The sequence below is a fragment of the Aythya ferina genome (assembly GCF_964211825.1).
Source record: "Aythya ferina genome assembly, chromosome: 3".
Lineage (NCBI taxonomy): Eukaryota > Metazoa > Chordata > Aves > Anseriformes > Anatidae > Aythya > Aythya ferina.
The window spans coordinates 47,416,416-47,442,390 of NC_140298.1; the positions used below are offsets into that span (position 1 = coordinate 47,416,416).

General features: G+C 39.9%; 1 protein-coding gene and 1 long non-coding RNA gene across 9 annotated transcripts in view; one reads left to right on the plus strand and one right to left on the minus strand.

Annotated features, from left to right (window-relative positions):
• Positions 1 to 1,039: 1,039 nt before the first annotated feature.
• The window catches only part of LOC311433667 (uncharacterized protein), a 30,066-nt gene continuing 5,130 nt past the window's right edge, over positions 1,040 to 25,975 (minus strand). The window contains exons 2-5 of one of the 8 annotated variants that reach the window (XR_014690887.1): positions 12,169 to 12,234; positions 5,111 to 5,228; positions 2,532 to 2,665; positions 1,040 to 1,942 (exon numbers count right to left, since the gene is read on the minus strand). Coding sequence is in view for 2 of the 8 variants with exons in the window: in XM_084513005.1 (XP_084369131.1) it covers positions 5,145 to 5,228; positions 12,169 to 12,234 (150 nt within the window). In the remaining 6 variants the exon portion in view is untranslated. Of the gene's footprint in view, positions 5,229 to 12,168; positions 12,235 to 13,366; positions 13,389 to 14,411; positions 14,479 to 14,528; positions 14,552 to 25,975 lie in introns of those variants that run through there. The other 7 variants (XR_014690888.1, XR_014690889.1, XR_014690890.1 and 4 more) reach the window with 7 other exon arrangements.
• LOC311433668 lies at positions 2,661 to 6,722 on the plus strand. Its single transcript, XR_014690893.1, has 2 exons — positions 2,661 to 4,709; positions 5,131 to 6,722. It is a non-coding gene; the product is annotated as an uncharacterized lncRNA (long non-coding RNA).

Genomic DNA, 25,975 nt, shown 5'->3' on the forward strand with positions numbered 1-25,975 from the left:
AGGAAATCTCCCTGCATTGAAACCAGGGTTTAGAGGGGTTTCATTTCGCCCTCTTCAGTATGAGATGAAAATGGTGTCTCATAGGCCACTCTTAGTGTAACGTAGCTGAAAAAGGCAGAAAGCAGTGAGAAAACAGGAAGGAAGGAAAAGCAATCTCAGAAAACATAGAAAGGAAAAAAATGGCCAGCAATTAGATAGATAAAACTAAATTGAGATATTATAAATAAAATTTACCTACTTTGTCGTAGTGCTTTGTCTCTTGCTCATACTGTTACTTAAATTCAAAAGCCAGCAAGGAAAAAGACATTTTCTTCACAGAATATATTTGAATCATGCACAGCCAGAAGATAAGTTTTACCTCTAAGCTCATAAACTTCCCTACATCTTGTAATTTACAACTGCTTGTACTGTTGTGCATTTTGCTCTTGGATCATGGGTAATCACTACTCTTACTAGTTCACTAAAAAGAGTCAAAACCTCTTGAGCGCAGCGTACACACTTCTAATGGTTCCAAGTCCCATGGTCCTATAGGTTCAGATAGCGTGTTTTCCATTTGTACAGTCACAAAATTACTACCCTAGCTAAACAGCCCCAGGTTTGTATAGCTGAGAACTGCAGCTGGCCTCTGGCCTGTCCCCACCGGAGAACTCGGGTACGGACACACTGGGGCCGTCAGCCACTGCCACAGAGGTGGGAGTGGCACTGAGCACATGCTGCCTGAGCCTGTGGAGGCACTGAATTGACCACTGCTAAATGTGCATCATCCGAGTCAACGTGTGCTGTGAAAGAGACTACGATATGAGGATATCCAGAAATTAAGAATATTAAGAGATATCAGCCATTGTTTACTTCAGATGTACCTGTTTGTCTTCTACCATCTGATTTACACTCTCTACCTTCAACCTATCCAGGATAGCATTCTGCATTTTAATCAAGTGATGCGGTCAACTACTACAGTTAGTGCCATCAGCAGCTTTTTTTATTTGCTACATGTAACTAAAAATACAATGCTGAAAGACATATTTCTGCACAAGATATATATAGTCAAACATATTTTTATTTTCCACTGTAATGAGAAATATTTCCACATTCACTATAGAATTAAAAAAAATTGTGCAGATGTATTTTGACAACAACAGTAGCGAGGAGCTGTCAACTAAAGAAAGTGAGAAGTCTTTCTCAGGTGCACCATTTTTGGTAAAATACCATAGTATATCGGGTTTTGTTGAATATAAATGAAATGCTTTCAGCCTTAACTTTGTAAATAGATTTAAATTATCCATTCATCTCAATTACTACTAAAAGCAAGTAGAGCTTAAAATGCAATTGATACATTAAGTTAATTTTTCCTTTTAACATGTCTGAAATATGAATGTATATGTGTATTGACTTACACTGAAGGATTGCCGGCGATATGTTGCTTATACTTCTTAATGTTCAGTACATGAAGAGCAGCAGTGCTTACCCAAGGAGCTTATACTTAACTGGACAAAACACATCCACATGAAGTATAATAAAATGTTGCATTTTCAAACCTTCTGGTAACAAACAAGAATCATTTGTAGTGGCTTAGCCATCTAATAACATATAATCAATTAATCTGACAGATCCGGAATCTTACATATGACTAAATCTTTTTTCAACTCAATCCTTTATATATTCCAAATCTTTATTTTTCTTAAGTTCTTTGTTATATCTAATGGTGGCAAAAATGAGAGAAGCATCTGGAGTTATAAAGCAGTGCAGAAGGAAGGGGACTGAGCATTATGAACCTGAGAAGCGTCTGGAGATGAGAGACTTGTTCAGCAGCGTTCCTCCAAAGCAAAGGACAGGGCGCAGTGGTCATCAATCTCCCGCACAAAGACCACTTTGCTTCCATGCTACGGTATATTCAGAAGTGTGTTGTCTGCTTTATCTGCTCATGGGTATTAGTGCCTTTTCTCTAGAAGGAAACAGCAGAGATGGTGTTCAGTCTCACAACATTTTGTATGGTCTTTTTACACTGTTGGAAGTCTAAACTGTGTTTTGTTTGCAGATGGCATTCTCTCCCATTTGTTCCTCGTAGCCATTTTCTTTCTCCTGAGCATGGGAGGTCTCTCCTGGAATACAGTAGCTAGCAGTAGTTACGGCATACCCCATTTCACTGTTTTCTACTCTTCGAAGCTGCGAAACACACTACAGTAAAGTACTTTGAGATGCAAGGATGAATGCCTGCTATAGCAGTGCCACTGTGACTTGGGGAGGATTTGGCATCTCCTCACAGAAACAGGAGGCATCCTAAGGCTTGTGCTATCTTTGTTGGCAGCTGTAGATTGGTGTGTTGTAAATCCTTATTTGACTGTCACTGGAGCCCATTTGGAACTACAGTCACTTACATGCAATTGTATGATCTTACTTAGCTAATACTAAGCTAATACTAATAATCTCATCGTTATTAGAGTTTATTGCTGAATTATAGTAATTCTTTGTTAGGAGAGTATAAACACTATCAAGGGTAGGATTCACTTGCCTTCTGGTATCCTGTTTTGTACCTGCTCAAATCTCCATGTCACTTTTCTCTCAGAGTTCCTGCATCACATCAGCCCACTCTGTCTGGATGTCTCTGACACCTTCAAGGGCATCTGGAACAGCTGCTGCAAGCTCTTGTATAGACATCTGAATCTCACTGTAAGCAGGCAGAAACGTTTTTCTATTAACAACTTTTCCTCTTCAAATAGTCTGAGCAGAAGCTTGAGTTCAGGATTTTTACAAGAACTAAATTACTCCTAAATACAGTCGTTCCCTACCTCTGGCTTTTAGAAGTGTATTAGTATTTCACATTCAGAAAATTCATTGTGTAGGACAGACCACAGAGTAAGGGGGTGAGGAAGTAAGCTGAAAAATTAATGGTGTAGGGGCAAAGTAGATGCTACACAAAGTTGAGTAATTGTCCAAATTTAGACATAGTGGTCTGATTAAAGAAACAACAGTAATTGAAGATAAATTCAATATGTTTGGAAACTACATTTTACCATTCTAACCATCTCTCAGATTCTTATATTTTTATTATTTTTAGTTTGAAAGGTTTTGTGTTTGCTCTCTGATTATAACTGAAGTACAAGGAAATATAACACATTTCCTGTGTATATTCAGATGACTTGAGCAGATCTAGTTCACATGTAGATATTCGTGTTCAACTAGAACATGAGAAATTTCCATGTACATACATTACAACTTTTCTTGTAACTTAGAAAAGTTAAGGCCACTTTCTCTAATATGCAGTTGCAAGTTACAGAATTCATTGCATAATTTGTAAATAAGGTGATCACCGAAGTGTTAACATTATCTTTTATGCTATTGTATTGGTTAAAATATATTTGAAAGTTTCACAGGCAGCTTTCTTCACCTTTGGGGTGTTTAGGTAATCTGTTAGACTAGGAAATAAAGGTTATTACAGTTACTGTGGTGACTACAGGATTTTGTTTTCACAGAACAGATAATTCTCTCAGTTTTTTAGCCCTCCCTTCTGCATCCTGATCATGCAAAGGTAGGTATCCCAGAGAACATACTCCACTATCCAGTTTGTGTAACAATACTGTTTTATGTATTAACAAATATTTGGTCTTGCATAACAATATGCTTAAAAGACAACAGGTTGTGTCAGGGACTATAAAGAAAACAATGCTCAAGGCAAGGCAGGAAAAAGTTCTCTTGAGTTTTCATAATTTTCTTTTGATTAAAGAAAGTCAGCATGAAACCAGGTGTTAGGTGATCTAAAATAGGCAGCCTTTCTTGTACCCACCCTAGCAAGGTCTGGAAAGTCCCTGTTACTTGGGAAGCTTGCAGACCACTTGCTTCTCTTTTAGAGAAGAAGAGGAGGCACTACTGGACTTAAAGGATTTCCCCATCTCCAGAAATTTTCTACTTGCTTTATGTGGCCAAATTTCATGCCAGAAAAAAGGTTTTAGCAAGCCAATTCAAATGCATACATCTCCACTTCAGTTTTCCTCCCATGGAGTCTATTTATAGTCATCCATCTGATTTTAATTAGAGGTGTAGCTGATCTTTTGTCCCCTTTTGAAGTTTGTACACACCTGTCTTACAGGTTAGTGAAGTCACTCATCCCTGTGGCTACAGACAGACCTTGGTACCACTGGAGATGCTTGTCAGAGTAAGTAGAGCTCTGTGTCAGATTGACCACAGGTGATTAGTAAGGGAGTCATGGTAGTATTCGCTCAGGCTCGTACCTGAGATGTTACGTCAATATGCTCACAATTTTGTTTCAGTATTAGAGTTCTGGGGAGGTCTGTTAAAACCCTCTCAAAAAAAAAAAAAGTAAACTGGGAAATTTAATTAGGAGACTGAAATACAAAGATTAATTTGATAACTAGTTATTGCACATACAAAATAGTAGATAGTAATGTTGTAAGGTAAGTGAACTGTACCAATATTATGAGTAAAATAACCAGTTTTGCATATAGTATTGATGTCTCTTGTTTTATGTTCAGACACTAGATGTAAAAGCTGATGAAAGAGTTACTTATATTATTTCATACTTTTTCCTCACAAGAGCCAAGAAACTGCTGTCATTTGGCTGTTCATGATCAAGAATTTTGTTACGCGTGAAATCATTATTCATGTCTTCTTACAGACTTTAGTTATCCTTGCTTCATTTTAGCTGAAAATGACATCTATGCACAACAGTTGCAGGTCATCAATGATCATATGTAGTAAGTGGTAATCTTTCAAAATCAATTTGATCTCAGTTCATGAAATAATTTTTAAATGCATTACATATTCCCTCATTTTTGAAACTTAAAATTCTAAAATAATTACTGAATTCCCTGTGTGGCGTTGGACTAAGGGATTTGAAGAGGTGCCTTCCAACCTAGACACTTGGGTCACTGTACAATTACAAAAAGTTTTTTTTTTTTTTTTTTAAACATCTGTAATATTGAACTTTCTGGTGGTGTGTTAGTGCAATTTCATATATAAATGTACACAACATTAAGTCCAAATTGTACAGTTGTGTAGCTCTATATGAAAATATAATATGCCTTAAACTAGAATGTGATCTCATTGCTTGTCATTAATTGTCAGCTTACCTAAAATTGCTTTCCATATGACCTACCTGTCCCTTTACTTAAAAAGGGGAAGTTCCTATGTCAGTGTGGACCACAAACAAGTAGAGAAGTGTTTGGAGAGATTTCTCCAGCTTCTTCTGAAACATGAAGTATTTTGCTTCTCCTCTGAAAAAATTACACGATAGAACAAAATTAGGAAGAAGGCTCTCACATCCTCTGCAACACTGCCTCAGCAAAGCCAGCCTGTTGGGCCATGCGCAGAAAACAGCCAAGCAGTAAGACTGAGATTGTATTGACAAGAACAAGATGAATGGCCCCCTGGAGACTACGGGGTTTGTATGCTAGTTTCCACCACCTTTTCATCCTTTTGTACCCCCTTTCAGTTCATATGCAGATTAACTCAAACCCAGTCCTCACTAAATACTCTTTCTCACTTTAGTTTTGGAAAGTAGATGGAGGATCTAAATATTTATGAGGCTTTTTTCCTCTGGTTTATGATGCACTCTTGTTGAATGTTGAGGAATTACGTTAATGAATGCATGCCTGCACACACAGACACAGAAACCAGGCAAAAGGAAAAAAACACACAAAGCGTTGTCAGCCCTAATGTCGGCACTTACTAAACAGTTCCCATGAAAAAAAAAAAAAAAAAAGCAAAGAGATTTAAAATCTGTTGCCAGGAGAAAAATAAATTGTACAGCTGAGCACAAAAGAAAAGAACAAAGTTTCATCTTTGCTTTCCTCAGCTGCAAATGTAACTCATTTCAACTGAGAATAAATTTGAAATAAAACATTTTAATTGAAAAATGAACGCTTGTCAAAAAAAAATCTTAACTGGATTTGTGTTTCCAGTAATGAAAAAGCAAAGCTTCAGTGCTGTACAGAGTTTCCTTTAATGTCTATCATGAGCAATAAACATGCATTTTGTTTGTATGATACAAGATGCAGATAAGTAATCAGGGTTACAAGTTAAATGACTAAATGAAGCTTTCTGCAATGACTTTGATGATTTTAGTTGATTTATTTAGGAGGAGGTTTAGATATTGTGAGACTTGGGGGTGGGCTGGAAACTACACTAGATATTTTTAAATTAAATATAGGGTATACTGAGGCTATAGCAAGATACACTAGAATATGATTTTATTTTTAACATAGCTGAAAATTGTAAATTAAACTTTTTTTTTTGTATAGATGAAAGAATATATTGCATTAAAATGCGAGAACTGAAATAGACATAATTCTTTTAATGCCACACTGTCAAGAATCTTATTTTCAACCCTTAATCATCTCTACCCTTCTGTTAGCCCCTTCTTCCCCCTCTGATGCATGCTTAGCTGTGGTAAACAAGGCCCTGCTGTAGAAGTGAGACAGCAATTCTACAATTTCCTTTCACAATCACGAACCAGAACATGAGGATTTTAAAATGTGCTTTTGTGCTATCATTTAAAAACTTACTGAAGCGACTGCAGAATGTTAACTCTTAGCTCTAAGTGCAACAGTAGTTCACTGTCTAGTCTGGTTTTGATTTTTATAATAAGCCTATCTAAATTTGATAAAACATTGCCCTAATAAATATAATCATGTTTTTATTGTACTTTGGTTTTGGGTTGTTCAATTTCATATGTAATTAAATCCAATAAAGCATCTACATTCCATTTATTCTGAAGTTATTATTTATGTGAACTTCAAATATTAACTTCACTATTTTCATTGCCTTTGCCTGTGATATCCAAGCATTGAGTGAAACAAAAATTTTGCACAGGAAAATGAAGAATTTGCAAAGGTAACTTAAGCCCAAACTAGACATTGTACACACTCATCCATCAGCTGAATGCCAGTCCAGCACCTTGATGTTAAAGACAAGCCTCTCAGGAGATTATTTAGAAAGAGATGCCTGAGGAGCCATAGAGTCTTGTCTAGACCAACAGGACTTGAGGCCTACGTATTAGCTAGTTCACATTCTTTATGTGGAAGACAGGACAGAAACTAGGTACCTGTTTTCTTCCTCTGAAATTCATTTGCGTCCACAGATTTCTGACTAAGAGTAACCTTTGCTTTCAGAAGATGAAAGTGCACAAAAGCAATCACACAAATAGCACAGTAACGCTTTCTGTGAATTCTTAAGGGCAAGACCTTCTGTCTTGTGACATTTTCCTTCAAGGATAAACAAGGACGGAGTGCATTCCTCACTTCCCTGAATCAGAAGAATCCTACAATGGATTCAGAATTTAGGTCCCAACACAAAATCCTATTTCTTAAGAAAAAAAGTAGGTCATTGAGTTGGTTGTTTCTAAGGACCAAACACAGTGCTGTCAGGATTGCCAGACTGGTTAAGATTTAGAGCAGTAGAAATTCCCCCTGAATTGTTTGCTAGGTGAAGAATTAACTTCACACCTCTGCGTGTTTTTCATTGTCCAAGGAATTTCAATCAAATTCTGAAATCACAATATTCTTAAGAATGAACAAAAGTGTGGGAAATTGCAGGTAAGCTCTCTCAACATTCATCCTGCACGACAAACACTAAAAATGAGCAATCTTCCTTTTTTCTTAAGGCTGACTCTGAAGTGTTGCCACATTTTATCTGAAGGCAGCGGGGTGCAGCCATGTGTTTTCAAGAAAGTACTTTCTGGAGTCTGCTGAATCTTTAGGCTGGGATTTTTCCAAATGGATTCCTGCATAAATTTACCTTTTTTCTTTCCCAAAAGATATTTCCTACAGCTGAATCACAGCACTTAAAAGGGAATCTGGCACTCCACCTAAACTGTGAGAAGTCTAGCTGTTTCCATACCAATGTAACAGAATCATCCCACGGATTGGAAGGTATTACCTCCATGGATGGCACGCAACTGAACAGGAGTTTTCTTTTTTGATTTTGATATACATCCTTAGAGTATTCATCCTTGGTGCCTAAACAAAGGATTTAGGTATATAAGGTGAGATTTGGGAGATCTTTTTTTGTATTCAGATGCTTAAATTTCTGCTGATGATGGATGGACCTGAAGCTCCTTGCAGACATAATGCCTACAAAGTGCTGAAGCCATGACTAGCAAAGTGTTTAGAAACTTAGCATAAGATGTACTAAGACATGTTTTGCTAAAGACATTTTCTCTGAACGTTAAAAAGAGATGGGTGGATTTGTTCATCATCTTTGATATTATCAGCATAGCAGGTCTGCAAGTTTTCTCAAGTTACCATAGATGTGTGCTTTCCCCCCCTCATCTTCAAGTAGTACATAATCAGTGTTTCCAGATTCATAGCTCATGCTCACAGGCATGGTTGTTAGCACACGCTGCAAATCTAATTTCTAGGAATGTTATTCGGACACCTAACCTTCACGAGTTAATTGATGAAGGAATCTGAGCCCACCTGCAGCCATGAAGATGCATTAGTTTTGGTACAGAGCTCCTCTAATGAGTGAGTGTTGTAACATCAAGGCTGCAGGATGCTGGTGGAATAACACAGATCAATCCTCCCTTTTACACAAATCAACTCCAGATTTCTTCACAAGTCCTCAAGAGCTGTTTCTCTTCTGGTCAAGCAGCTTCCAATATCAACAGTGCCTGCTTAGCAAAGCTACTGTGAATTTGGGAGAGTTTTCCTCTCCAAGCACAACATTTTTCTTACCTCATTTTCTCCTATTTCTCCATGTAAAGGGGGCAGGGCAGAAGACCAGACTTCTGTTTGATTACTATTTTCTTTACCTGTTATTTTTGTCTTGCAGAATCTGCAAGCTTTATGAATACAAAATGATTATTTGAAAGGTGAAAGAAAGTGCAGGCAAAACATGGAGGTTTATGTGAAGAAAAATGCAAAACCAACTAGTATGGGGACTGTACTGTTATTTCAATAATACGTATTCCCTATATCAAAACATAATAATTTACCACCATTCTATTTCTGCTATTTTTATGCAATTACCATGGATATTTTGTTGGTCAGGGATATTCTATGGTAATTTTTGAGAATTCTTGTTTTAAAAACTATTGAATATCAGGAATTAGACTTATGAAGGAAGCTTACATAAACCTCAAGCATCATTCCTTCCTAAAGATCATGTAGTGTTTCTAAACCATGTGAACTGAATTTGTTTGCATAAATGTATTTCCACCAAATGTCAATGCTCATAAGTGGAGTACTAATTACATGATCTAATTTGAGAGCTTTTAACAAGTATTTCTGATTCAGTTATCTTTTGCTTTCTGTAATTTGTCTTCTTTGGCTTTTACAAAATATTAAAACCATCCTCAAAGCTGAAAACAGAAGAAAGAGCTTAATATTTTGTGATGTTTACGTGAAGAAAATAAAGAGGGTTGCTTGTTTTGTGCTGTTTTGTTTTTTAAACATTTAGTTGTTTTACCAGGGTGATTTTAAGAATGTCATAAAAGAGGGAAATGATCCAGAAAAGGCACTGCAATGAGACAAAAGGTATCTGTACTCAATGGCAACTTCTGATACAGACTTTCTGGCTGCATCTATTCTAAGAAATGAAACAAAAAGGAGCAGGAACCAAGTGCAAAAGCAAGGCCAGCCACCCTGGGCTAGCCATGTTCACTCTGTTGGGCTTTCATCCAACATGCTGTGGGCATACAGTGCCTAGCAAGCCTTTGGGGAAGCATTGGTTGGCCTGGGAGGAAACCTGTCCGAAGGGCTGCTCCAACACTTGAGCAGCACCGACACCTGGACGCACTCCCTGGCACTGCTTAATTTCTTAGCACAAATGTAATCCTGCGCCAATTTCAGCAAGTGTGGAATTGTTCTATCCCGAAGTCCCCCATTAGCGAGGAATAACTGTTTTTCCTTTCCTCCTCTTCTTATCTGCCATGTCTACTTGGATTATATGATGTCACTGGTAAAAATCATCCTTTATGTGAACTATTGCAGTGTCAGGATTCTGCATTAAGGTTATTACACAGTGTACTAATTAGAAAGTAGCAAAAAGACTGCCAAAATTTAGAAAAGCCTAATGAAAGAGAAGAAACTCTTCAGCCCCCCACACAGTGACACAAATATATAGCATATTTACACATTCACATTAATATACAGTAGTGTACTAAAATATACTGTGCAAAAGAGTTCTGCAATACTGTGTTATCTTAATGCTGTCAGCAGAATGACAAGCTATTACACAGCTATTTGACAGAAATGTTATAGTTCATTAGAAAAACTTGTTCTTGCATCATAAATTACTGTTCTAAAAATCTGGACGTGCTTCCACATAGGCATATAGGGCACGTCACTCAAAACTGACACTGTTTTGTAATGAAAATACTAGTAGCTAGTCTCCTTCTGTCACTCTTAAGTTATCTTTTAAGACCGGGTTGCATACTGCATCATTTAAATTATAGCATGGAAAAAATGTTTATGAAGGACAAAGCTAGTCACCAAGCTGAGGAACAGCACAAGAAAAGCAGAACCCAAGCACAGGACAGGTACTTTAATGACTGCACACTTGAGATTGAATTTCCTTCTAACAGCAGTAACTGTACAAAGTAAGAAAGACAGTAACAAAAATGGTAAAGGACAACAAGAAAGACTCTCACAGAGAGAGAGCCTGCACACCGATAACATCAAAAAGCAAGGTTGTAAATTAGAAGCTTTAAACCAGGAATTCAGAAGCCTATAAATCCTTTTTCTTTCCTTCTAGTAATTATTGTTCCACATAAAATTGGGTGAGAGACCCAAGAAATAGCCGAAGTAACTGCCTATCGCACTTCAGAACTGAAGTCTACAAATACCCCAGACTTCCTATGGGTTTACCACTGCCTCCATCCTAAGCATCCATTTAGTACCAGCTGACAACATTTTCAGGAACAAATGAATTGAATAAAAAACAGTTTGTGTCAGAATTCCTTCAAGCGATGGCAAATTATGCAACTCTGCAAACTGAAAGTGTATATCTTCCCTTGGTCCAGTGAAAATTAAAAAAAAAAAAAGCCAAATACTTATTAAGGCCCTTCAGACCTGATTAAAGTCAAATTGCAGGAAACGTTTACTTTAATATAAAATACGCACAGTAACACAACCTTAATTAGACACACACATCTCTCAAGATATCAATAAATGTTTCCTTTTTGATACGTCTGATTTAATAGACTGTAATAACAGGGGAATGCTTCTGAAACATAATTTAGGGAAGTGGGAGAAATAAACAAGCACAAATGTTTAAGCCTCAACAACAATTAGCAGACCATTCTTTTCAAAGAAATAACTGAATTTCAAGTTTGTTTAGCTTCAGCCAAACAGAATAAAGGCTTAGTTTTTAGAATAATTGGTTTTGAAACTTGAGAAGCAGCTTCTGGGTGTTGGTACATTAGTTTACAGAAGGCTACACAAGCAGCAAAATGTGTTAGATGCTTTAGGTCTCACCAGTGAGTTAGAAAATAGATTTGAAGATGGGCCTCAACATCTGAAGGGTTGTTTTTTTGTTGTTGTTGTTTTTGATCTACCTTTGCATGAAGCAGAAACCGAGAGGTCAAAAATGGGATCCTTTATCTCACAGAGCTCTCTGTAATAGCATGGTGCTCTGCTTAACTGTGAGCACTCTCGGCTGTGTTGCCACCTTATGAAACCATGAAACAAACAATACACAGCGTACGTTCTTAGAAATCTCAAGTAAGGCTCCTGCACTTGTTCACAGAAGTACTTGCACTCCCTTTTTGGCTATTGACACCACCAAAAAACAACCCACCACTTCCGCAGTTTGCTTGAAACTGACAAAAACAAATTTCCAGTGTCTCTTCCCAGACAGGTCTCTATTCTAATTTAGACACAGAGCTTTTGATTTGTGTGCTGAACAATGGCTTGCTGATTATATTTTGGAAGCAATGACAAGGAAAAACTATCACAAACAAAGAGCTGGTAGATGAGAGGACTCAATATGTCCTCAGACACAGGAAGGCCTAGCAGGGAGGGTTTGTGTCTAGAGCCAGCAATGGGTGTGAAATAAAGCAGCAACCTGATCCTTAAAGCTCAACTCCTGTGATAATTGCTCAGTGAACAAGCCCCAGGGTGTCGAACAAGATCTCTTTCCCCCGAGATCACGTTCTTGCCAACCAGGAACAGGAGAACGTGTAGTCCTGCAAGCTCAACCTGTGCCAGCACTTACCTGGATCTGTACCCTTCCTGTTCCACTTTGTCCATTTTCCTGAGCATTGGTGGGCTCTGATTTTTCCTGTGTGGAAGTGAAAAGCCTCAGTTATTCTCCTATCACAGGATGTGAAGCAAATCACTACAGTTGTCCAGTTTCTTGTAAGTCAGAAGCAAGAACATGAGTGTGAAGCCAGCAGTGGGTTTACACCACATTTGGTTCATAAAACCAGGTAACACTATTTTCTGTACTAGAGGGAAGAGTCAAGCCCACCTGACATCAGCGGGCATTTTGATTAACTGATGCAAGGATTTTCTCCCTCATTTTCCAGAAGAACAATTAAGATACATTTTAGGTTTCTTTACAATACATAACTTTTAATTCCAATGTCAGTATTTGAAAGGCTTCAAAATTGTCTCATATAAATGGTGGCTGACAAGCATTTTATTTGTAGTAATTTTTCTGTTGCATCATATATTTAAACATGGTGAGATAAGAGTCCACGATAAACAGCAATAGGCATCACAGAACTGGAAACACAAGAAAACCTCACAATGTCATTAGCTGCAAATAAACAGTCTCAAGCTCAGCATTTTGTATTTCTTCATGACATGGCTAGCTGTTTAAAGAAACAAAATCAAAAGCACAAAATCACTTCAAAAAGCACATACACGTGCATATACAAACTGGGACACTCAATCTTACTATGAAAGAAGAAAATTGAGATGTTTGTATATTGCTGCATTACTGACTAAGCCGCACAGAAACCAACACACAGCAAAACTTCTGCTACAGCACAAGCAGTGGCACTCCCCAGGCTGTCTCTGTACATGTAGTAGGGGAGGTTGAATGCCACATTACATCCTACTGGGAAACACCTCTGAAATAACTTGGATGCAGTGCTGGACTGCACGCACATTTCGCTTCAGTCTACTAGGACACAGGAGTGGTCAATGCACAGTGGTCAATGCCTTTGGTGACGGTAGGCAGACAAAAAGAGGAGCTGCAGCTTAGGTACTGCTCACTGCTGGTCTCTCCTTCAAAAATATTGGAGGAAGAAAAAGGCACCACTGGTTGGTGCTTTTATTTCTCAAAGCTAAATGAAAAATAACATGAACAGAGAACATAACCCAGGATCAGAATGCAGAGGTTTCTCCTCCTTCCCACCAGACTAGTGAGCTCTTCCAAAATTTGAAAAACACTGAGGTTTTACCACCTTTCAGAGAAAGTCTCAGTCTCAGCAGATGGGAAGTAGGCCTTTTTTTCCTGCTGCCAGAAAACACAACTATTCATCAGAAGCTGTGACGCATCTAAGAAAAAGGAGAGTGAATTGCAAAGAGCAGACAGAAAGAAAGCAGCAAGCTGCTCCAGGGGCTCCAAAGCACCTGCAGGAGAAAGCTCTCCCTGAAACAAGGAGGCAGATGAGCATCTGCGCATATCAGGGCAGGAGCTCAAGGGAGGAGGAAGGCATTTAGTATACAGCTCTAAGGGAGCCCCAGACTCAGAAGCAGCAAAAATGTAGTATGGGAGTAGAGAAATTTAAAGAACTCAAACAAGTAACAAACTGAACCCAAGAGGAATTCGGGGGGTGGTGGCGAAGGATGCTAAGCGTGAATGGGACAGAGTGGCTACAGCAAGCATGCGATAAACAGAATGCCAGGGGCATGACAGCATGTACTGGGGAAAAGAAAGTTTGTAACTTCAGATATTTTAAGAATGCATTCATTCACTGAAAACAGCGCAAAGCTCACGATGTCCAGGGCTTCAGGGAACCATTTGTCCCTGAAAAAGTTAACTCACTTTTTCCCTAAAAGTTACTTTTTTTTTTTTTTTGGTGTTAGGCCATACGCTGGTACACACCCCAAGTCTTTTCTCTGTGTTGCCCCCACTGTGCTGACTGTACCAGGCCAGCAGCTTTCCAGCTGAACACTTCTTTTGTACTGCCACTTACTAGCAAGCTCTTAAATAAACTCTATTGAATGCCGTATATAGGTCAGGATATAGTATTCAAAGAAGCAGCAGCCCTCTATTCCCTGCTACTCCTCTGTATCTTACGTTGGGCAGACAATCTGGTGTATCTCACCTTCCCTGCTCTCTCACCAACAAGGAACACTTTCCCTCTCTCCTCTAATGCTATGTTCCTCCCCCTGTCCTACAGCACACATCTCAATCTTCAAGTTCTCTTTTTTCCATGCCTTCATCCTCCCCTCACCCACCACCTTCCCACAGCCAGGCTCATCTCCAGAGCAGGTACACCTCACCCTCAGCTTTCCACCCTCCTTCTTCACAGCTCACCTCCTCAACCCCCTCTTGCCCCTGGCCTCCAGGTGATCCCTATAAAGCCTCTCAGACTGTGATGTCCTCCTTACTCCTTTCACCTGTTACTCAGCTGCACACGTCATTCAAGCAATCAAATCTACTCAATTTGTTGGTCTGCTCTGTCTCCTTTAATTTATCTCAGAGCTCCTGGCTTTCCAAGCTTCCTGCATATTTTCTTTCTTCCCAAATTACCCAGACATCTCCTTTTGAGCCGCACCCCCTAAGCTGTGCTGCTCTAACCAGCCTCTTTTATCCACATCTCCTTGTCTCACAGTAATATCCACCTTTTTCTCCTGGCTGATGCTCTTGTAATGCGTATTTTGACCTGAGCAACGTCACAGTATTTCCATTGCCGTGGCTCTCCATTTTGCAGTGTTGTGCAGACACATGAATACAGAGGTTTCAATTAGCGTGTAAGCTTGCCAGGGCAAGAATCATTCTTGCCTGAACTATAAAGGACCTTTTAAGCACATCGCAATAAATGCAGAGATTTTGACACCGTCTTATTTCCAGAGGCCTTGTTTTGTGTTAACTAGAGCTCAGTGCTTCCTCTCCTCCCCTCTTTTTTTCCCGTTCCTCGGATCCGTTCAGACGTTGTGGCACATGTATGACTTCACCAGAGCCCTTCTGCAAGTCTGCAAAATTGCATCAGGCCCAAAGAAATGTAGAAGTTTCTAGGGTGCATCACAGACCAGAAGACCAAATAACGTAAGACGTGTCAATCACCTACGAAACAGCTCCTAACACCGTGCATCTCATCCCACTGTTAGTAAGGTCTGTATCTTTGCTCTGCTGAGTACGGAGAGAAAAACATTTCAGTGAAACATCTGCAGAGGTGTAGTTTGTATAATCAAATTACACAGTGTTGTAAAATGGAAGCATAATTTTAAAAGCTTTATTTTTTTTTCCCAAGGTTTTTCCTTTTACATGTAAAGGATCAATTTCTTCTGATAATACATTTGCAGAAAGTTGATTGCTCTCCAGTTACTGCAGCCCCCTCTGTGCATCAAATGGGATTCTGATACCATATTCAGTTCTTCTGTTTTTCCAATTGCATTGCTCACATATCCCTTTAAGTTTTGCTCCCAATTACGTACATACTGCCCCATAAGAACAGATGGAGTTTATGCACAACTGGCTTTTTTTTTCCCTCAATAGCCAATCAAACCAAGCATTCAGACAAGAGAGAAAATTGCTGAAATTCTCAATTATTTCGGTAGGTTTAAATATTTTATGTTACCATTCGTTGATCATGCAACACCCATGGTCACAAGCAGCTGTTGGCTGCATATGGGAGTCAGACAAACTCCTTTCTTACACTACTGCACAAAAGCAGGCATAAGCACAGAACAAAGTCAGCCCAAGGAGCACCAGGGCAGCCTTGTGTGCAGGATGAGCTCCCTGCCCCCTCCCAGCAGGGCAGAAGGAGTCTGTAGTAGAGGACGTCCTGTACCATGCACCCCCAGTGCTCAGGGACAGATAGGACAAAACCAAGATTTCCCAGCTGGGCATAAACAAAGGGGAGCTGTGGCCGAAATTCAGCTCTGGCAACTTACAGGAAGATTGCGAGCGGTTCCTAATAAGCAGAAGTCTCCCTGGCAGTTGTGTCATACGTGTATGCAGATAATCCAGCCATTTGGAAAAACTGCAGAACAGGTACATTTAAGGCTCCTGAAACTCATGGATTTATTCCTAATCATCAGAAGACATGCTTATACACTGCACAGCTTCATTATTATGGCTCCGCTTTTCAGATTTCTGCCTTAAATCTCAGCTGCTTGTTTCAGTCCATCCAGCTCTATAAATGCTGGAAAAGATGAATAAATCCTACCTTATACTCTTCGCCGTTCCTGACTATCAAAAATTCAAACCTAACCATAACAAATGCAACACTTACTTAATTGCAAGCTTTCCTAAGGAGCACTGCTCAGTCCTTCTGAACATGCCAGGAATCCCAGAAAACAACTTTAACAAATTTAGGAAATTTTTAAAAATTACTCTTTCTAGCTCATTTGTTGCCTTTTTTCTACCCTTATGAAGTACTGAGCTGTAAGAAGGAGGGCTCCCAGGGAGCACTCAGGAATTCATGTCACTGCTGAGTCTGAATTACAGATATCACTATGCTGGGCTATTTTATTTTTCCCAGGCTCAGAATTACCAATTTTTTAGGTAGGTTGCTTTTCTTAAAGGTGGAAAAGAGGAACATAGTAAAGAAATAATAGCAGAGTCAACAAAGTATCTATCTATCACTGGGAAAAGAAAAGGGAAAACAAAACAAAACAAAACAAAAAACAGCAGACAGCAGTGAATTTCAATCAGAAAAGAAGTTGGGTTGACTCATCTTGACTCTTCCTGGATTTTCTCTTCTTAGCTGAGATCAAGTTCCTCCAGTTCAAAACTCTGCAGGTTTCCTTTCCTATTCCACTTTCTCTCACACATTCATCTCTCTTCTCCTGTCTACCTTCTTTGTCTCAGCTCAGTCCCAGCTTTGAACTTTCTTTCAAGGTATCACAACTTAAAAAAAAAAAAAAAAGAAAAAAGAAGAAAAAAAAAGGTTTTCTTCTATGAATCTCAAGCCATCTAAGCGAGTAACACAATACAGTTCAACTACTATCGATTGGTTTTCAACCAGTACTTAACCCAGAGCTCACTATTTCTGATTCAGACCTGAAATCCAAAAACATTTTTTCAAAAACACCAATCCGTCAAGGAAAAGAGATTTACTACCTCTCTCTTGAAAGAAGCCACTCCTTTGTGAATGCTACTACCAGTGTTCTCTTGGTCCAGGTTTTGTGTATTGCTGTCCTGTGTTGTATATTGTTTTTCTCTGACTTACCTTGTAAATTACTCAAAACCACCACCTTCCCTATGTAAAGGATTTTGCCAAGGACATTCTACAAATAATACTGTAGGGGAACAGCTTAGTCATTTCTTTGCTAAAGTTCAGCACAGCATTTTACTTATTCATTTCATAATAGTGACTTGTTTAGGACTGGACTGATCCAAAAGCCACATTCTTCAAAGTTCATATCTAGATTTTAGGGGAAAAAAAAAAAAAAAAAAAAAAAAAGTTCAAGGCAAACTCCAATCTCTGGATGTGGATTTTTTTTTTTTTTTTTTTTTTTTTTTGCAATAACCTTTGACACATTGTAGTTCATGCATCGTAATATGTGAAAATTAATGGTTCAGTTTCTAGCCAATTTATTTCCAGTTTTTATCTGGCTTTGTTTTATACTTTCACAACCCAGTGGTTCTGTTGACACTGCAAGACAGGAGTCAGTCCCATTCAGAATGTCATGTTTAGATGCTGCAATACATTGCAGAATACAGACAGACAGAAATAGAAAATGGCAAAGCATGTACAAAAGTTATCTCATAAACTCCGTCAGGGCATTCTGGGCTTTTCTTGAGCTGGGCAATATTTTATTCAAACTCTTGAAGAGTACACATCAATATTTTTTGTTTTACATAATTAAGAGTCTGCTTAAAATCATGTTTGTCCTCCAGTACAAACATGCCACAGCAGATATATATCCTATATTTAATCCATTATAATAAATTAGGAGGGAAGGGGAGAAAAGAAATATTCCAGAAAATCAGGAAATTGCCGATCTTCAACTTCTTGACTTCAAGAACTGTTGGTCTTTTACAAACCAAAGTAAAAGAAAAAAAAAAAAAAGCTTCTGTACCTTTGTATCTGGAATCTGCTGGGTGCTAATTTGACATGGCAATGAGATGAAAGTTGGATTCATGCTAGTTTCAACATTAGAGGATTGGAATGCAGCCTGCTTAGCATAGAAGTCAAACAATTCACTGGCAATAGATTGCTTTCCACTTCTAGATCTGCTAAATAAATAGAAAACTAATTAACAGTGTAGTATGGCAGATGTAGCAGGTTTGAATTTCATTAGAGCACTGGCCAAGAACTGAAAGAATCAAGAAGTCATTATACATCCCAGAGTCTAATGAATCTTTCATGCTGTCTTTTCCATGGGACAGATAAAGTACTAATTATGTGCCCTCTGTGTATGAATTTCCTGATATATTTCCACTTAAAATAAGAATGAAAGTGTGAGTGCCTGAAATTATTGCAAGTATTCTTTTCATTTTCCATAAAATTGCTTTGGTTCTGAAACAGCAGGACTGTGTTTCTTTGCCTTGTGCATTTCTGTTCAGCTATTTAAAGCTTTATTAAATATGGTTTTCATGGGGCATTTTTATGTTTCATTATCTATTTCTTTCCCTCTGATGAATAGTGATAACAGGTTGTATCACATACTTTCCTGTAGTAGTTAAGCACAGAGATCACACAAAGGAATATTTATACTCACATTCTGAAAGAAAAATAAATAAATAAATAAATAAAAGTCATTTAAGGTATTTATTTTTACACCTTTTCCACCCTTTTCCACCCTAAACACACATTAAACTGAGCTTCCTATATCCAGAATTGCATAACCAGATTTGACAGTATTAACTAACAATAAAAGGAGTGTTTTGCCCCATAAGAATCAATAAGATAATTATGTTACTTAGGAAATGGTAGTCATATGATTTTGCTTTCAGTGCATAATGAACAACATTAAGTTCTGTGCAACAAAAAGGTTTTACAAAACAACCCAAGCCACAGAACCTGTCTGAAATTCGTCCAGGAAAGCTCAGTTGAAGTCCTGCAGCAACTACCTAATGTCACTACCTCTTGTGTGAATGTCTATATGCTTGCAAACACACACACATTTAATCAAGGAGTACATAAATTCTTAAACCATATACTCCCAGAAGGCGATTTTGGCTGGTGTGCAGGAAATACCAGGATCATTTTTGTATTTTCATATTGGGACCTTGGAACATTTTTGTCACACTCCACATAGCTTCGTTCCTAAGCAAAGAAGAATTAAATGTCTTTCAAGTGGCCATTATCAAGCTAAGTGCTGTACATAAATATGCATGAGAGGTCATTATTGCCAAGAGATGATGCTTAAAAGGTTCGAGTGTCTTTTCCTAAGATTCTTCTACTTGCTCTGTAACAGCGGAGCAAGTACTTCAAATGTGCAGCTCCATCTCCAGAAAATAATTTCTATCTTTTGGCTTTCACCTCTTCTATTTTGCTGTGGAGACTCGCGTTAGCTCCCAGGTATCCCAAGCCATGGCCTGCTAAGACCATCCACTGGAAAGCATCCTTGTAAGCAGCAGGACTGCCTTAGGGATTACGTGTACCAGATCCTTCTCAGTCCTTGGGAAATGGTCAACACCACTGCAGCAGCATAGCTGCCTTAGTCACGATTAGCTTTTTGAGAATGACTTGAATGTGCTATGCTATGAGCAAGACATTTGAAGTAAAAGAGCAATTGTGGGTGTGATAGCAGGGCAGAGGAATGCAAACACACACTCCCAGTGGCTATGGATCGCATTCTTCTCTGACAAAGGAAAGACCCTCAAAAAGTCACGAAATGAGTGTATTTAGACTACAAGCCTATAGCCTGCTGGTTGTTTTCCAGCAAAGCTAAGCAGTTACATCTCCCAGTGATTACTGTGGGAGCTGCATACAGTCAGCAGCTCCCTCCAAAATTGGGGTAAGGACCTAACCAGCACTGCTTTCAGTGCTTCTATCATACACAGGATACCTATGGCATTAACAGCTACACTTCTTAGGTGCCCAATTTACTGTGTGTTTCTTCATTTTTTCCCCTCAGTTCTTCCAGTGAGGGTTTTAGTTCCCACATGTGCATGTTAGCTTCATGTAATGTCATTCTCCCAACTGCATGAACCTTTCCAAAAGGCTTATCAAACCTAACACTTCCTTTTTTTTTTTTTTTTAATTTCCTTTCTAAAAACATGTGAGTAGAAGGATGAAACACGCCTTCTCAGTCCTTACTCAGCTGCAACAGGAAAGCTCTCTCTCCTTGACACAGTGCCACCCGGGGACGGCGGCGAGGCGGTCCCTGGCTGATGATGCTCCTTTTCCGCCGGCCAGTTAGTCACATCCTCTGTCACAGCTGGGTAACTGTGAGGAGAAAACGGGTCCTTCACTCCTGACCATAAAGCTAATTTGTTCCTGTGCCCGCCCCCCTCCCCAGTTTCTGCCATGATTAAAATGAAACCCTGTAATTATTTTATGTTTCGTTTTTTTTGCTTATGATTTCAATCAGTATTAGTAACGTGGTCTGTGCCCCTTCAGCATCGCTAATTCCAGAGCCATGGTTCAACGTGGGAGCATATTGGTTCTTACTCTCTGGTTAATGCATCCATTTCTTGAGTTATTGTCCCTGCATTGATCTCTATTGATTCAGTTAACAGAGATGTTATCCTCGTTCCCATTTCTGAGAGAGCGATGTGCTTGCATTATGGGACCTTTAATGGCAAGGTTATCTCTAGCGCCATAGCCTTCATCTGTAACGTGTTTTACCGATTATTTTTTATGACTAATCCTCAGATCCTCAGCACAGAGGCTGCTCAAGAGATGGCACAATCTGTGTGTCTGACACTTTGGCATTTTGCACTTAGCTAATGAACACACCCAAGCAGCAAGGGTCACTGCTGGCTTGGGCCTGCCTACTCCTCAGCAGTAAGGAAAGGCGTCGTCAAACCAGTAAATCTATCCAGGGCATGGAAGGAACAACACCCAAAAGCATGTGTATTAACCCAGCAAAATTAAAGCTGAAGCAAAGACTTGTTAAGAAGTGTCTGGAGGAACAGCTGGCAGGAATTTCCCTCTGCCTTGCAGCCAGCTGTTCAGTGGGACCAGCGGAGGTGGTGTGCTCAGACAAAAAGCTGCTCGGACACAGAGGAAATGACATGGCCGTCAGGAGGTTCACTTCCCCCGCACACAGGCAGTCTGGTTTCCAAAAAAAAAACTTTGCTAAAGAAAATGTTGCAAATGCAGCAAAAGCAGCAACCGATTTTTTTTTTTTTTTCCTGTGCTAGCTCAGCAAAAGAAAAGGGGGAAAAAAAGGTGGGGGGGGATTTGTTTTTCCTCCCTCCTCAGCTAGTGTCACCTGCATTGGTGCAACGAGAGCGTGGTGTTGGCCTGGCAGGCAGTGCCTGCCCGCTGCAGCAGTGGCCAGACCTCAGCAGCCGCGGCTCAGTCGCCAGACGGAGCTGGGACCAGCCTGGGAGCTTGTGTCTGTGCTCTCACTGCGCTTTAGGGAAACGAAATTCTGACTCCCAAAAATAAAAAGTAAAAAGGAGAAATGAATCTGGCCAGCTTTACAATGATTTAGTTTTCTGCTGGTCTGTGGGATGTTTCAAACACCAGCTCAGCTGCCCTTTGAAAAGAAAACAGGAGCTGGGGTGAAATGGTGCTTCAGCAGGCTGGGTTTGCCTGACGGGTACCAGTTGGACACAAACACCTCCAAGAGCCTCAAAATCGAATGCAATCCCTGTATTTGTAAGCTTCTTCTTTCCTCGACACCTTCCAGCCCTAGACTAACAATTAATTTTAAAACATTATGCCCCTAATCCCATCACCATTGTGTACAGTCACCAGATCACCAGACGAGACAGATCCTCGCGGGAAAACCCCTGTCCCTGCATTGTCAGTAATGAAGGGAAATTATTTCATGCCTCACAATGCCCTTGAGGGAAGTCACACCAATTAACATAGCTGGTCTTTTCTTATTACATGATTTAAATTAATGAGGGGGAAAAAAAAAAAAAAAAAAAAAAAAGGAAAAAAGAAAAAGGAAATGGTATGGAGTGGTATTTTGCAATGCGTTTTGATCAATAAATTGAGATTCATTTTAATATATTAGCAGATCCCAGCCCCTCAGAGATAAAAATAGTCTCAACAAGGAATGCAGGCTCTTTTTGTCCACGTAAGTCCATCAAGACTGAACCCTATTTCAAAATAAGGTATGTATAACATTTAAAGGTAGGACTGGCCTTCTGTTTACACCTGACATGTTACTTCCAGATTTCACTGTGGCTAAAGGTCTCCTAGAAGAGAAGTCCACGTCTGCAGATGGAAGCACAAGGCCACGAATGTAAATGGCTAGAGTGCAAAGAAAAGTTTAACACTTGCGTGTTAGCGTAACAAGTGTTAATGTTGCAGCTCTAACATACCTTTATTTCTCCCTATCTACATACAAACATGCAAAAGTAATTGCTTTGATGAGAGGTAAATGCCAGCAGCAGTTAGATTAGAAGTTAAGATCCCTTATTGACCTTATTCGAGGACAATAGTAAATATTTTGACACATTTTGGGGTCTAGATTCATGAAAACATGCATGAGGATTACTGACATGACAGCTGACATCTCCTGGTTTACTTTTTGCACCTTGGCCTACAAGTCATTTTCAGCAAAAGTTCAACAAAACCAATTGGAAATACACAGGGACACTGATACACCAAGATTCATTCATTAAGGGAAGAATTTCTTCCTAGGCAAAGCAAGCTATTCACAGCAGCACGCTGTAACCATCTAACTTCAGTGTGCAGCGGGGGTCACGAGGCTGCTCCCATAGACACCAAAGCATCCAGTGGTCAGCACAGGGTGCTGGGGCATCAAGCCATCCCTTCCCATTGGCACCATGGCTGCAGAAAACATCATTGTTACCTCCTTCTGGTAAATGGGGTCCTAAAGATGGTTCTTGAGACCCTCACCGCTAACTGTTCCCCATTACCTCCTTTTCTGAGTGTTCTCGCTGCCATTTCCCCATTAGCCAAATCTGTATCTACCTCACAGTTCCCCTTTTAAGCCCCGGGTCCTCCAACATCACCAATCATTTGCATTTTCTAACCAGGAAAACTAAGCATGTTCTTTATCTAGGATATAATTACCTTTTATCTGAGAAAGAGATCAGTTGAATTGACATAATTGACTTCAGTGAGCTCACATGTACATTCCCTTCCAATTTCTCCGAGCACCTGAGCAGCAGGAGTGGCACCTGGGCCAGGCGGGATGGTCTCGCCAGGCCACAGCCTCCTCAGCTCTCATCCTCCCCGTGGACCAATTACGGCAGATACAAATTAGGATATCTTTCCTCGGGAGGAGTCCAAAAAGCCTAATCCGAGAAGGCATTACACAGGAGAGCTGCGGGCTGAAATACCTGCAGGAAGAGAGTGATGTTTGGACTCAATTTTCCCCCATCTCAGCAGCACGCTCTAATTGCCCTCATAATGGGTGGTGGTGAGAAGCCTTCCGAAGGGAGTGCTACAGCCAGCTCCACTCTCACTGCCCAGGACACCACATAGGATCAGGCACGGAGCCTGTCATGTCACCAGGTACCAGGTCCCTCGGAGGGGCTGGGCCAGAGCCAGGCCCTCTTCTCAGCTCTCCTCGTAGGCTGACCACCTACGAGCATGAAGGGAGCTTTGCGCCCCGTTCCTGGGTAGCTGTGCCTCCTTGTGCATTGTAAATGCGTGCGTTAAGGCTGTGAACTCCATCAAAGTATGTAAGAACGAGATGTTGTGATGTTCACACCTACTTCTTTCACTCTCTGAACCTTAAAATAGGGGCACAAATAGGAACTCAGCATTACCTCCTCAGGTATTTTTCTAATGTTGACTTGCCCCAGTTACCTCCATAAGGCACCTTCACCTTCACTTGTTTTTTCCCAGCTTCGCATTTTTTCAGGTTAAATTTCATACACCGGTGCAAATACCCTCCCTTTCCAAAAGCCTTCCTCCTCTTTGCTGTCGGTTGTACTTCTTTCTTTGATGTCCTCGCTTCCCTGTGCTCCTTCTTCCCAGTGACAGCTGTGCACTGCTAGGAGAGCTCACTACAGCAGCACGTCACTCCGTTACCCATCCCTATCCGAAACAATCTCCCTGTGTTTTTTTTTTTTTATCACCACCTGGCTTCTGTAATCAAGCCAGGCATTTACAGACTCGATCCCATACCTCTCATTTTACACAGTAATGTCTCATCATGCACTGAATCTCTGTACTTTTGAAATCTGAGAATGCTGAAATTGTTTTTTTTTTTTATTTTATTTTATTTTATTTTATTTTTTAATGAAGTAAAACAATTGGTTTCCAATGATAACTGTCTTTCTGGTAAGGCTAATCAGCTGTCTCATGTGCTCTGCAGAGCTCACAGACACTTCTTTGCCATTATTCCCCTTGAGCAGCTCAGGATGCAGTGATGCCTCCTCTTAATTTCCCAAGTACCTCTTACATAGCCAGCTGAAGTTTCCCTGCTGATTTCATTCCTTTGGCATCTATTTTTAGAAATGAATTTGGGGGTTGAGCAACCCTCTTCTTGAATAATTCTTTATTTTTTATTTTGGTGTGTTTAGCCAAATGCTTGATTCCCAGGTAGCCTTTACAGCTAATGCTTGTTTATTTACTACGACAGACATTCCACCTCTCCCTGCTGAACACTGAGGCATGGGCAGTAACTCACTTCCCCAGCAATAGCCCCTTTTAGTCAAGGTAGCCTCCTCTTGCTCAGGAAGGTGCTGGCTGTCTCCCTGAGTGACCTTTGGCTTCCTATACACCTATACACCAAATTTATAAAATCTTTTATTGTGTTCACATCTTTTCCCATCTTCTTTTCCTCACTCATTTTTTGGATCATTTTCTTGCATTCTTCTTTCACAACAGGCTCTTGTACCAATTCCTGCAGTGCTGACCCTGCTGATTTATAGGTCTCATATTCTTCTCTCTTTATTGCTCTTCGTATTTCCCTGGTCATCCACAGTGGTCATTTCTAGTCCAAATAGATTTATTTCTCAATGGTATACAGATTTCTTGAACTCTGTGGACTATACCTTAGAGTATTTCCCCTCCTTGCTGTCTTTTACTATGTTAAGCACACATCTGCCTCCCTCTGTGTTTTCTGTGAGTTAAAATTTTTCCATTTCCAGTTCTGGTGAGTCTCAAGCTCCTGATTTGAGAACATATTAAATTTTGGACTGCATTTTCATACCCTACTCTGTTATCCCTTCTGCATGATGCATCGCCTATCTGGGCAGATGCCAAGTGCCACAGTGCAAGCCCACAGCTTTAGTTATATATTCGTAATCTTTGCTGTAGTTCCCATGTAGCATGTGAGTGTTTCCTAGACATGAATGAGCTTGTTTTTGCACTACCCTGTGAGCAAATAAAGTGTTATTATTTGCATTTTATGGAGAGGGAAACCAAGGGAGGAAAGTAAGATCTGCATTTGTAAAGTCACTTAAGTGCCTAGCTGCAATTCAGCTAAAAACAAAAAATGTTTTCTGGTTCTTTGTTTGTTTTAAATTCATTCCTTTTTTATTTTTTCTTTTTTTTTTTTTCTTTTTTTTTTTTTTTTTTTTCCCCCTTTCTTCTTCTCAGAAGCCTGGCTGCTTTCTTCTAAGAAGCTTCCCATTTCCTGGCCCCCTTGTCCGACATGTGGATCCTCCATCCAACAGCACCATTTGCTCACTCCTCATTCCCACATAATTTCCTTCCATCCTCCCCTTTGCTCTTGCACAGAGGCTTAATTTATATGTACTTAATTAAGGTGGCTGACGGCTGGGCCAGCCTGCAGCCAGCATCACCCCCTGCAAGGCAGCCTCTGGACTGGCAGCAGGTGTTTTC